General features: G+C 43.7%; 1 protein-coding gene across 1 annotated transcript; it reads left to right on the top strand.

Moving 5' to 3' along the window:
- The first annotated feature begins 8,289 nt into the window (after positions 1-8,289).
- On the top strand, positions 8,290-10,568 carry LOC120848189. The gene is made up of 2 exons (XM_040220177.1): positions 8,290-8,491; positions 8,590-10,568. Exons 1-2 carry the CDS (start codon positions 8,290-8,292, stop codon positions 10,566-10,568), a joined length of 2,181 nt encoding a protein of 726 aa, XP_040076111.1.
- Positions 10,569-14,119: the final 3,551 nt, after the last annotated feature.

Genomic DNA, 14,119 nt, shown 5'->3' on the forward strand with positions numbered 1-14,119 from the left:
CTAAGCCAAACGTTCCTGACAGTTCCGAAAAACAGTTTTGAAACTGTTTTTCGGAACTCTGAAAATTGAGTCGCTCAATGCCTGCACTATTCGATTTATCTCGCCTAAATTAAATTAATGACGACATTCCCAGACGGTCATGTGCACGTCTGCAATGCCAGTATGCGAAAGGTTGACACATGACTATGCAACTGGGCAAATTTTCACCTCCTGATTGGCAGTTCTCCAAGATCCACCCTATGACCGCTTCCACCAACTGTCAAAGCACACATTTTTACCTGCGTTGACTGCATCAGGTGGTGGTCCAAGGACATATCAAGTCCATAACAGCAGAAGTCAGCAGCATGTTGGTTATTTATAGCTGCTTAGGAGTACTAACCACCTCCACAACAAATTGAGGAAGGCAATTTGAGTCGCTTTCAAAAACTTTCTCAACTCCCGGGTACAAGGTATATACCATGTGTATGTACTAGCGCCCCAGCCACCACGGAATGGTGAAACGATTAAACAGACAGTTGAAGGCAAAGTTTGAAGGTGAAAGTTACGGCCACACCATAAATGAAGACATATACGATTTTTCATGCTGGGAACATTGACACCTGGGACAAAGCACAGCAGAAATTGTGCTATTGTATGGCCATTTGTATTTCCGGGCAAGTTTTAATATCTACCACCCACACCAATATCACTAATGTTGAAGATTTAAAAAACTGGCTATGTTCCTCATTTAAGAAACTACAACCTATGCCCACAGAGCACTGCAACTTGCACATGGTGTTGTTCCTCAGCCCAGAAGTGTCATGCTATATATATATATCTTCATCCGTACAAACACTGTGAAAACACCGTTGCTAAATTCATATGAAGGACCCTTGAAAGTTTTAAACTGGTGCGACAGATTCTTCATATTGCTCATCAAAGGGCATGAGGAGACCATTTCATTTGACAGAATCAAGCCAGCTCATCTTAAGCAGTGCCGAAAGCACTCCACAATAAGACCAACCCTAGTGCATTGTGTACAGTTCAAAACAAGAGTTCATAACTTAATCACTCATCTCTTAGATCTCCTCATTAGGGGGAAAGTGCCTGTCGACCACCAGCCACGACGAAGACGAAGTACATACCAGGTCGAAAAAGGAATGAACTGAGATTCTCCGTACAATCTCAATAGATTCGGATGAGTGTGCTACGGAGCCCACTTCTAATTTTTTACAGTGCGAATATATTGTAAGCAAACAAAAACTCTTTCAGCAATTCTAAAATGTCTAGCTCTGCAGTGCTCTTCACTTACTTCCTCCACCGCCCCCAGTGCAGGATATGTCTCAAAAATATCTGCTGCTGAGGGGCACTCTCCGGCAATCCACTTTCGACGAGCATCAAATGTTCGTTTTATTGAGCCCCTGACTTTCTCAGTGTCAGGACTGGCTTTTGCCATCTCTTTCTGCATGGAGTCAATGTGTGCTTTGATGCTCAATTCATCTTCAACCATGGCTGCCAGATTCCCTGGCTGGAAAGGGCAAACGTTTTGCAGAATATTGTTAACATAGAAGTTTAAAGGTGAAGTCCGAGTTTACATAGCACTTCCAAATTCAGCGCATATGATTCACACCACACCCACTGCTTCTGCAAAAAGGTTACGTTGAAAGGACTATTTTCTTGCTTCTCTTTTGAGGCAAGCCAAACTAAAAAGACATACATTATGAGTTCAACTGCTTTTAATGAGGAAGTCATTTACAATTTGTTCTCTCAAGTATTACAGTTCAATTTATTTATAACAATATACTGCTTATAACAATCAGTTTCTAGAGTTTCTAGAGTAGACAATCAGTTTCTAGTCCAGATACAACGATAATCAGTTATAACGACTGAGTTTTAGGGTTTCCTTATTATCGTTATAAGTGGAATATCGTTTACACATGTTACTTACTTCGGAGGGAAAGAAAGGTAGAATTTCTTAAGAACGTTTCTACAGCCAGGAGTTGGTCTGTATTGATCTACGGTATGTCTTATGTCTCGGCAGGTGTGCTATACATGGAGCAGAAGGTTGCTCTCTGGACTCTGCTATCAGTCACGTAAAGAGCGTCCTTTCTCTCAAGTGGGGAGAATCAGCAGAGCATGAGCTTTGCTGCAACTAATGTTTCTCCATTAAGAGAAACTAAATAAATAAATAAAAAATCATTCACCCTGCGACTGATCCTTTTCGCACAGTTGTTGTTGTCATCGTTGCATGTGTCAGACTCTGCGTGCTTCCTTCAAAATTTTTTTCGGTTCTCTTGAACAACACCCACATCTTCAATCTTACTCCGCTCAAACTTGACCTTAAAGCGCAGTGCTCGGTGCCAGGAGCCCTGCATAAAACGGCACCAAAACAAAGTTGTAGAGCAGTTTTTTTTTTCTGGAATATAAAGTAACTTACATAGCCGTTGCCCACTCTGTCACGCAGTACACGATGTTGTATCACAAGCTGCCTGGCCGCTTCAACGTACAGGCGCTGGGGATAACTAAAAGAAGCAAGATTGCACTATAGACTGAAGAAGTAATGTTCCAAAGTGGGAATCACACTTCAAATAATTTGAGTAAAACTAAAGTCAAACAGAACATGTCTCAGGTTGTTCATGGAGCGACAATGTAGTACCTTAGGAGAATTTTAATTTTCTATGAGCCCTTGTGCTTTTCATGTTTGTAACTTTGGAGCATTATAAAAGTACGGAGCAAGTGCCCACCTGCGATTTGTATATATAAGCTTGAAAACTCGAGGGAAGAGTGCCTGTTAGGTCTGAGTGGCAAAATGCAGAAGGGATACTTGATAGGGCAGGCTTCACCACTCTGCACGGTTTTGCGTGGAGAAGCGGCTGACGAGGGTGAGCACCTCAGCTATACTTCATCTCACCCTACGATGGACTAAAGGCAGAAGCCACGAACCGCCAGATCCAATCACGATCCATTTAGACATTCCGTGGTATTTCGCTTCGAAGCACATATCGGTGCTCGCGTCTCGGATCACTGATGGGAATGGGCGGACAGTGGTTCGGATCGAGCAATGAGTGACTCAGAAAGTTTACATTGCAAAGAAAGCCACGGCGTGCTGGCTCTTTGCAGTGTCGAAGCTATAAAAATGACGCAGCGTTTTTGGATTCGGAGCATTATTCGTCCAAACCCAATCAATGCTAAGCGTGTCATAGTTTAGCGTGGAACGTGATTGGACCTGGCGGCCCGTGGCTTTGGCCTTTAGTCCATCATAGGATGAGACGAAGTATAGGGGGGTTCAAAAGTCTGGGGAGGTCGCTTGGTATGTCCTTTACTCAGTTTCCAAACATTTCAAAAGTAGTGGGTGGGCACTTGTGACATAGGCACATGCTTCATATTCTATGGTATTTATTTGATTTTGCATAGGTTTTCACGAACGTAATAAAGCAGATATCTTAATTTTTATGTTTTTCTGACAGTGATTGAAACTAAAGTACTTAAAACAATTTCCAGCAGAGGCAGACGTTTAAAAAAAAAACAAAAAAACACCTTTAAGTGGGTATTGCATAAACCACGAAAGGAAGTGTGAAACAAAATATGAGGTGCAGGCGAGCTGCTGGTGCATAATTACCGGTGTCCCGGGGGAAAAAAAGGGGGACAGGACAACAATGTCTCAAACGTTGTTGTCCTGTCCCCTATTTTTTCCTCATGTCTCCACATGTATTTAGTAATTAAGGGAAGGGTGCCAACCGTGGTGCTCCGCAGGCCCAAATTAGCATCTGCAAAGCTTTAAAGGATTGTACATGCAAAGAGCAAGTCGTCTGCTTCTTGCCCAGCGGTTGCGGTGACGTCAAAATGATGCAGTTTGATTGGCTTTGATGGAATCGGCCAATAAGAGCTTGGCGTTTTGCCTTCACTGTAACCTCTGCCCAAGAGAAGACGAACTTGCGCTCCTCATTAAAAGCTTGTCTCATACGTTTTGTGGCGAATCTTCAGATTTGTGAAACATTAACATCCTATTACTGGAAACATAGTCATCTATAAAAATGGTAGTAGTACTGCTTTGCTCGACTAATGTGATAAATGGACACAACCTCCAATGTTTTGGGTTAGGGAGGCAATCACTCAGATTGGCACCATCAGCGACTTCACAACCTTTGTCTGCGAGAACAACAATGGCAAAAGAAACAGATACTGATCTTTCAAAAAAGGTGTTAACATTCTGGGTTTTCGAAAGACTTTGGAAAAACGCTCAGCAGTTTTTATAAACCTTTCTTTATCTACATTATTTGCACATCCCAAACCAACATTTAAGAGAGCGAGCCTACTTGGGTTGAGACATGTAAGCTGAAGGCATACCAAAAGAGTGCAATTGAAACTGCAATGTTGACTGGCATGCATGTCAATTGATAGCAAGCATGCAAGGCAAGGCTGCGGATAACCAAAAGCTAGAAAGTAAGGAGCCTCAGAAAATTGTTTCAGAAGCCGGATGTGGTCCATGGTCTTAAGTTTTTCTCATCACTAATTAAAATAGCATCTGTCTGTTAATTCCCCTTATATTCATTGACTTGCTCTCTTATCAAATTTCTGGCAAGGGCAGGGCACTTACAGTGTATATCGGAAGAGGTCGTGGCACAGCCACTCAATTATTCTGTTCCTGAGGCTCATGGGTACCAGTGACTTTTCACCGAGTGTGCTGAGCCGGATGGCTATGTATGCTGGTGCTTTTGGAAACACGTATGTTGTCGGATCAAGCTTCTTCAGTTCCTGTTGTGCTGACAACATAGGTGACATCTCGGGACTGCAAATGTAAGATCCCAATAAGATGTGCAGCTCTCGACAGCTATAACTGAAGTCTTACTTGTCCACACTGGTCGCACTAGTGCTTGGCTGGCACGATAGTGAGGCTTCATTGGGGTTGCTTTCTAACTGAATTACTTTAATTCTTGATTTTTCGTAAATAACAGTGTCCTTATCCCAGTCAAGGTACGCATCAAGCTGGGCATCATAGACCTGGAAAACATTGAAGATGACAGACATATTATTAGTGATGTTCTTAAGGAAATTTTTTATCTGTTTTTATCTTCTCTAAGTTAAAAAATTAAAAAAAGGAAAACACTGTGTTAACACGTCACTTTAAACATGATGCACAATATGGAACATATATATATATATATATATATATATATATATATATATATGGTAAGCCACACAGCATGTAACATGTGATGATGTTTGCGTAATGAATAGAAGGACTTACTAATTAAAAGGACACTGAACTCCCAAAATCTTTTTTTGGTTAGTGCTTGGATAGGACACATATATTAAAAGATAAACTTTCCCCCAAAACAATGATTAGCACACTATCTACATCATGTCATTAGACTCATTTTGAGTGGGGAGTGATTCGAAAACATGCTTCTATTTTGGTATATTATTCTAAAATAGAACCATGTCACAATATTCCAAACGTGTGTCCTGACCTAAATGTTGAGCGGTGATTTTTTTTAAGGTATTTTTTGTGCCAAAGATGTGATATCCACCCTGCTGAAACTAGAAAGCCCATTTAGATATACTGCAGTGAAGCTGCAATCTGAAAAAAGAAACTGAATTATATGACCGAGTTGAAGCCACCATGGGTGAAGAGCTTTGGGGATAGGAGCTTCTGAGCACCAATGTGCATGATAGTACATAATAGGACCAATGTGCAGAATTTTCTCCCGCTCAGCGCCATTGAAAACACTGCAGAGAAGCTGCAGTTCTGGAAAAAAGGTAGTTTTTAATAAAGGTGAAGCCAACTTTAGGGAGATCTGCAATCTCAAACTTTGGAAGGCACGTGCCGTATGTAGCACTTCTGTACCAAAAATGTGCAGATTGAGTGGCCTTCCTGAAGATTTGGTGAAGGAGATAGGTTGCAATACAAGATTGCCAAAGCATCTCATCTAAATTGTTGTAGAACAGGTTTGCAGAACTTGAGTAGCTAACAATGCTTACTGCCTAAAAACAAATTTGAATTAATATTTTTTATTTGTTTTTTACAGTGGGTTAAAAAATCTGTCACTTCATTCTAGAAGTGCAATTTATCTGTTTCAACATGCTAAGACATGAGGTATGTTAGGCTATGTATATACAGTAAACTGAATGATCTGAGTGGAGAGAAAATTGGCCAACTTTTGAACAGTAAAGGCAATTGCCCTCTGAAATGAACATGATTGTTCTTCAGATATCAAGAAAAAAACTGAATGAAGTGTCTAGAGAGAGGTTTTGTGCTCAGTGACTTATTTCTGCTATTTGTTTCTGCTCATTAATGCTCATTGCATGTTCCTCACAATGAATGTGCTCAATTCCTGCAATTTATCGTTCACACACATTTAATTTGTCACTGATATACCTCATTTTTGCTTCACTTAGTGCATTCATTCAGACTGGCCGGGCTGTTTCTGGTGGAATTTAATACTGATACTTCATGCAATTATAAATATATTCACATTCAATTTGACATCAAAATGTATCACATTTTTGTTTCACTTTCTGCATTCAGACTGGATTTCTAGCAAAAATTGTACAAGTTTCTTTTTCTTTTTTTTAGTATATGCATATTATTTATGCATCAAAGCTAACTTTTTCTTTTTTTTTCCAGCAAACAGGCCCTTTATTTTTATAGCTGAGCGTTTTTTTTTTAAGTGAAGTAATTTACGTTTTTTAACTTAATAATCATGAAAATAAACCACACATGTTGAACCGAAGGAAGCGTTTCACTGAAATGCCTAAACATAGCAACAGCCTTTCCATTATACTTGAAAATGTTTAGGACAACACAGATATCTATTTCGCTTTGTGTACCAAAAGTTTCAAACGAAAGACAAAAAGAAATATATATATAGATATAGATATTTACACACCTGAATCAGGGCACTCTCCAGGTCCCAAGTAATCTCCGGGAACTTGATGCGGAAAGCATCCCTAATGTCAGTTTCGGTTGCGCCGAGCGGCAAGCTCAAAGGCCGACAGAACTTTTCGTAGCAGCCTACACAACGTAACATGTTATCGTTGTCTAAAAGAAGAGCCAGGTGACTTGGCACGAAAATAAAACCAAATAAATACAAAATATAAGTAGCCGCAGGTGACTCAACTGTATGTGTATCCCGATTCCCGGCTCGAAGCAGGCTCAACCGCACGGTTCAGAACTCGGGCGCGAATGGCGCGAATCTGCGAAAGTCGTGGGTTCACTGAGAACGAGCGTAACATTACTACAGTAAAATTTCCAAATATGCCTTGCTTTATTGAGCTATTTTGTTTTTCTTTGGAATTCAAACTCAACGCGACAAACTTCTTTCTTCGTGAAAATAAAAAGAAAATGGGCAACACGTTTGCAGCTGTCAGTGTCAGGTTTCGGATTGGTTAATTTGGTTAAAACCAAATGGAAAGGTGCAAGCAAACTGAACAAGAATGACGATAATAACCTCTGGAGAAGAGATTACGTTGGTGGTGGGGCCTCGGATATTTACTTCAGAAGCCATCTGTCTCGCTTGAAGGTACGTGGCGCTACGAAAAATAATGCATATCTTCTCGACTCAAGACACTACTCAAAATATGTTCTCGCTGCTGAGCCGCGTATCTGCCATGAATAAAGTGAAACCGAAACCAGAGTAGAAGCGCGGGACATTTGCGCGAGTCCTTCGGCGTAGTCGTGGGGAGTCACTCTGCGCGGTTACGCAATTTATGTATTTATAATTAAATACAAGTTTGGCGTTTCGGTAATAATAAAAAATATTTTTTTAAAAAATTAAGTTACTTTTATCAATAACTTATGCCTTAGATACCATTAAAAATGATTCGTGCTATAAAGCACGTGATCACCGAAGGACAGGAGAGACTGGACAATTGAGCACGCCTATTCTTGCCAAGCGCTTTTCGCGCAGATAAGGTAGTCTGAAAACGAAACATTCCCCGCGGCGTTCCTCGGCAAACCTTTGGATTTTTGCCTCTGTGCGAAGAAGACTTATCCGTTCATGTATTTGACTCCATGCTAAAGCAGTGTGTGTATTCCCAGCTGGTTGGAAGCTTGACGATTTTGCCACAAGACAAGCTCGAGCATCACCGCGCAAGTCAGCTGGTTTCGCCGTGGAATGACAGCTTTGATTGTGTCATGGTCAACAGGCTGACTGTGCAATATGCCTCGAGTTCTTATACGCTGCCCAAAGTGTCCTTTCTTGGCAGCGTCCATCAAACGCGTTGTCCATCATATGAGTGTGCATAGCTGCGAAACAGACTTTAGAGTCGTTTGTGGGATCGGCGGCTGTGCCGCATCATTTCGACGTTATGGGTCGTATAAATAACATTGTTATCGAAAACAAAAGGATGCCATGGCATCAACTTCCACTGAAGCCAGATTTCAAGAAGCTGCCAATGATGAAACCGCAACAGAAACCGAATGCGAGCGCGCACACCCACCCGGTCCGTCGTCACAAGAACAACCCTCTGCATCAGAGCCAAGAGAAGACAGAAGTGCTCTCCGAAAACAGTTGGCGTTGTTTCACCTCAAGATTACAGAGCAGTTAAAGCTAGCCAATAGCACTGCTGATGAAATCCTGCGAGTGATGAGAAACGTTGTTTCCGAAGTTCTTGAAAGTGTCGCAGACCAAACCCGAGAGGTTCTCGAGAGGGAGAATGTCACCGTGTCAGTGAGAGAGAAAATGGCTTCTCTTCAAAATTCTGAAGGCATTGTCGAGGACATCTTCTCGGGGATCCAGAACACCTACCTCAGAAAGAAGTGTGTGATGGAGAACCTGCCTTACACAAATCCTTTGGTGATGCCTCTTCATACAGACAATCAAGCATTGCAACACATTATGTGCTACATACCAGTTTCACAACTGCTCAGCAACCTGCTGTCATGCCCCGACATCCTGGAAAGTGTAATGCAGCCCATAGAACAGTCTGAAGTGCTTCAGGACATCACTGATGGAGACTTCATCAGCCAACGCCTGCAGCAGATCGACAGTGGGACACCCACAATCTTCCTCCTCCTGTACTCGGATGAGCTTCAGCTGAGCAATCCACTGGGTGCAGCAGCTGGGTCGCATAAGATTCTGGTTGTCTACTTCTCGATCATCAACATTCACCCAAGGCAACGATCGAAATTGAATGCCGTGCATCTTCTGTTGCTTGTCAAGTACCAAGACGTTAGGAAGTATGGCTTGGATCGAGTTCTTGCTCCGCTCATCCAAGACTTAAACTATGCTCATGAGTATGGTGTGCATGCACAAGGGAAGCATTTTAATGTAGTGACAGTTGCTTTCACCGGAGACAACCTCTCCATGCACAAAATGGCAGGCCTCCAATGCAGCTTCAGCAGTGGTCGCATATGTCGTTTTTGCCTTGCTCGGTACGGGCATCTGCATAAGTTGCTCTCTGAGGCCAACTGCATCATGAGAACTTACGCAGGACACGAGAGCCACCTAAAAGCATTTGCTCTCAATCCAACACAAAACCGACCGCTGTACGGCATATCTGCCATTCCAGCACTTCAAAGCCTAACAGAGTTTGACATCACAACACAACTCCCTCCAGATGCCATGCATGACATTTTGGAGGGGGGAATGGGGCTTGTCATGCAGCATGTCCTGCGTGGTCTGATTCAAGATGGCCTGCTTCAGAAATCTAATATCAACAAGGTAGCAAGCTTCAACTATGGCTTCCATGACAGGAAGGCCACTCCTGTTGCACTAAAGGACAAGTTTCTGCAAGGAAAAGCCAACCTGAGAGGTACGGCAGCTCAAAAGTGTTTATTCAGGCTCCTTCCACAGATCTTCGGAGATTCTGTGCCCGTCAACAACCCACACTGGGAAGTTTACCTGGCCTACAGACATTGCATTGATATCATCCTGGCAGAGAATATTCCACGAGACTGCATTGCTTACCTGGAGGTGAAAATCCAAGAATTCCTGGTAACCTTCACGTCCCTTTACCCATCCGTAACAGTCACCGCAAAGCTGCACTATCTGCTGCATTACCCGGGCTTCATACAGAGGTTTGGCCCGCCCCGTCGCTACTGGGGAATGCGCTTCGAGGCGAAGCATGCCTACTTCAAGGCCGTTGCCTCAAATGTTCGGAACTTCCGTAACATCTGCCGAACACTGGGCACACGGCATCAGCTGTTGCAAGCTTACGAGCTGTCTGGAAAGCTTTTTGAAAGCTCCATTGAAACAACAGGGTCTCCTGTGGTCAAGGTGACGAGCCTCTCAGAAGAAGAGCAAGTTGCTGTCTCCGCCATCACATCAGAAATCACCCTTTGCTCTGTGAAGACTGCTAGCACCAACAGCTGCACATACCGTCTGAGAGATGTGTTCGTCTCCGAAGTGCAGAATGACACCCCAAAGTTTTTGCAAGTGGAGAGGCTGCTGGTGATGAGTGGTGTATTGATTCTTCTTTGCAGACGCCTGGAAACGGTGCGTTTCTGCAGTCACAGGTGCTCCTACATTGTTGAGAAATGTGTCGATGTTGTAGCAGTGACGCCGGACAACCATTTTGACTTTAGGCCTTTTGACCTGTACAATGCAGGAACTTTCTATGAGATTGTTCCTCACTTTGCAGTTTAGCAAGTTTGAGGACATCCTGCTGTGAGAAACAACATTCTACAGGGTAAATCAAATAGATTGTCGGCTCTTTGATGGAACCACGTAAATTAATATCTCTATGTTGCGAGGTAAAATTTTCTGCAGTGGTGGTGAAAGATAGTGCATTTTTTGTATCAACATTTTAAGGAATAAGCTTACCCGAGTAAAAAATACAAAAAGAGGAGTGTGAATTCGCTACCTACGGCGTCCGTCTGCTAACGAAAGGCATCCGATTGGCACAACAGCCTACAGACTGCACATAAAATTAGAACAATCTAATATTCTATCTAGGCTATTTTCCAGCAACTCATTGGATAGCCAAGAGCTGAAACAAAAGAGCACTGGAATTTGTTAAAATACATTGTAGTTATGCCACAAATATTTTTACTAGCCAATGGATGTTGTTAACGACCCAAAGAACAATCTGAGCTTTAGCAACCATGCATGTCTTTTAAATCGTGTCACGGCCATATCATCGGTAGTAAGATTTTCTGTGAGGTGGCAAGCGTTATGAACTCTGGCTTTTTTAAGCTCCCCTTTCTGCATCTCGGAAGCACGTCACAACAGTGTTTCCCTTGTGCACTATCACGTTTGCAAGTGTACAAGGCACAAAAATAATAATGGGCTTTTTTTTTTGTATATGGCAAATATAACTCGCTGTATCATAGTCCTTGCCATGGCTATCGAGAGAGAGCTGTGTTGATTGAGAAGGCACAAAAATAATAAATGCTCAAACTGTTGGATACAATATTCCCAATAGATAATGTCACACCACTGAATAAGTGACCGAACTGCGAAGTACAGCAACAGGAACCAGGGTGGGCTTAAACCCAGGACTCCGTTGTCCAGACGACAGGCAAGCAGATGTTTGCTAAGGGAATATACGTGTGTATATTCCCTGACACCATTTAGTTTTTTTTTGTTTGATTTTCATTTAACAAACTTTATCAACCAGGAATCATGTATGTGTCGCTGCTGCAGGAGGCAGACATGGTTTATTTTACGTATATTTTAAGCCTGTTCAGCCCCTATCGAATAGAACAGCCGCTTATGTGCAATCAAAAAGGTGCCAAACGACAGTCACGTTAGCCACGGCGAATTGAAGCTGCGTTCCAATATTATTCTCAGGTCTATTGTTAAATACCGAGCGAGACGAACACATCGTAGGCTTAAGCGCTATCGCCTCAGACCGTGCGCCTTCCGACGTCTCAAAGTTTTCATAAGGGTAACAGCTGACGTGTCCTTCAAGGAGAAGAAAATGAAATTGGAACTTGTGGTTGTCAAAGGGTTTGGTGTGAGCCTGCTAGGGTGCAACTGGTTCCAGTCCTTGGGCATCTCCTTGGAGGAAGTCCTTCATGTCGACACATTGCCCCCTCAGGTGGAAGCGGCTGCAATTCGCAACGTGATTGACGAGTTTCCCAAGCTTTTTCAGCCAGTACTTTGAAGAAGCAGGGGACCCCCTGTTCATGTGGATGTCGACCCTGCCACGACTCCCAAATTTTTCAAGGCTCATCAGATTCCACTTCCGCTGCTGCCCAAGGTGGACGACGCCATCGACAAACTGGTCGAACAAGGAATTTTTTAAACAGTACGGTATTCCTCATGGGCGACACCAGTCGTGCCTATTCTCGAAAAGAACGGGAACATTCGCTTGTGCGGTGATTACAAGTGCACAGTGAACCGAGTCATTGGATAGGAAACATACCCTTTACCAACTGCCGATCAACTGTTTGCCAAACTGGCTGGGTGTGAGAAGTTTTCACAGTTGGATTTTGAACAGGCGTACCACCAGAAGGTAGTGGATCAAGCTACAGCGGACCTCCAAACAGTCAATACTCATTAGGGTCTCTTCAGAGTCACCCGTCTGTAGTTCGGCGTTACTACGGCTGTGGCAATCTTCCAACGCTATATGGAAGAGCTTCTCGCTGGACTCGAAGGTGTCTTAGTGTTTCTCGACGATATTGTGATCGGCGGTCAGAACGATGAAGATCATGAGTCTCGTCTCTGGGCAGTGCTGAAAAGAATCAGTGACGACAGGCTCCGCCTGAACAAGGACAAGTGCAGTTTCAGAGTGCCTCAAGTGTCTTTCCTGGGATACAAAATTGACAAGGAAGACATCCACCCCACTGAGGACAAGGTTCAGGCTATTCAGACCGCTCTAGAACCGCAAGATAAACAACAGTGGCAATCCTTCCTAGGGCTTCTGAACTTCTACGGCCGCTTCTTAAGGGGGCTGCTCAAGTCTTGGAACCGCTACATCGGTTGCTGGACCAAGGTGCATCGTGGAAGTGGGGAGAAGAGGAAGTGGTAGCTTTCCGACGTGCCAAAGACCTTCTACAGTCTTTGACTGTGTTGGCATATTACGGCGTCGAGCGTCCCTTAATATTGGCCTGCGACGCTTCTTCATATGGCCTAGATTTCGTCATGAGCAATGTGTTACTGCCCAGTGAAGAATTCCCCGTGGCCTTTGCATCAAGAACAATGACAGAAGCGGAAAGAAACTACTTGCAGATGGATCGTGAGGCGTTAGCTGTCGTAGCTGGTGTGAATAAGTTTCATCAGTTCTTGTATGGACGACATATCAAGATTTTTAGAGAACACAAGCCTCTTCTGGGGTTACTGCACCACAGCAAGCCAATTCCTCAGGTTCTATCACCGCGTCTGTTGCGCTGGAGCCTGATGTTAGCCCAGTACCATTATGAACTCATTTACAGACCTGAGAAACAGATGGGCAACGCTGACCTTTTCAGCCGTCTTCCTCAGAAGATTCAGGATTTTGAGGTACCTCCTCTTTGTGATGTTCTCCTCATTGAATCAACGCCGGAGGTACACATCGACGCAAAACAAGTGGCTTTTTTGACGAAGAAAGATTGCGTTCTTTCCCAGGTACTGCATTGGATCCTGCACGGCTGGCCATCAGAGAAACCTCCAGAGGTTTTCAGGCCTTACTACTCTCACCGTGACGAACTGTCTGTCTATAATGGTTGTATTCTCTGGGGCAGCTGTGTCATCACATCCCCACCTCTTCGGGAAATCGTGTTGGACCTCTTGCACAGTGGTCATCCGGGGGTTGTGAGGATGAAGGGTTTTGCAATGGGTTATGTCTGGTGGCCGGGCCTTGACAAAGATATAGAACGCCGAGTGTGGTGCTGTGTTCCGTGTCAGGAATCCCGAAACGCTCAAGCCCGCGCCCCCCGTCCACCGTGGGAATTTACGACAAGACCGTGGTCGAGACTGCACGTCAACTTTGCGAGTCCCTTCAAGGGCGAGTATTTTCTTATCGTAGTGGATTCCCACTCCAAATGGCTGGAAGTCCTGCGAGTAAAATCTACATCCGCCTCGGCTGTGATCACTGTACTCCGTACCTTATTCGCTACGCACGGACTGCCGGACGTGGTGGATTCGGACAATGGTACTGCCTTCACTTCAGGTGATTTTAAGGATTTCCTCCGTCGAAACGGCATCCGTCAAGTCCTGGTGGTACCGTATCACCCATCTTCGAATGGCCAAGCCGAAAGGATGGTGCAGGAGAC

Source organism: Ixodes scapularis, unplaced genomic scaffold (assembly GCF_016920785.2).
Source record: "Ixodes scapularis isolate PalLabHiFi unplaced genomic scaffold, ASM1692078v2 PGA_scaffold2__306_contigs__length_199485367, whole genome shotgun sequence".
In the NCBI taxonomy this organism is placed as follows: Eukaryota; Metazoa; Arthropoda; class Arachnida; order Ixodida; family Ixodidae; genus Ixodes; species Ixodes scapularis.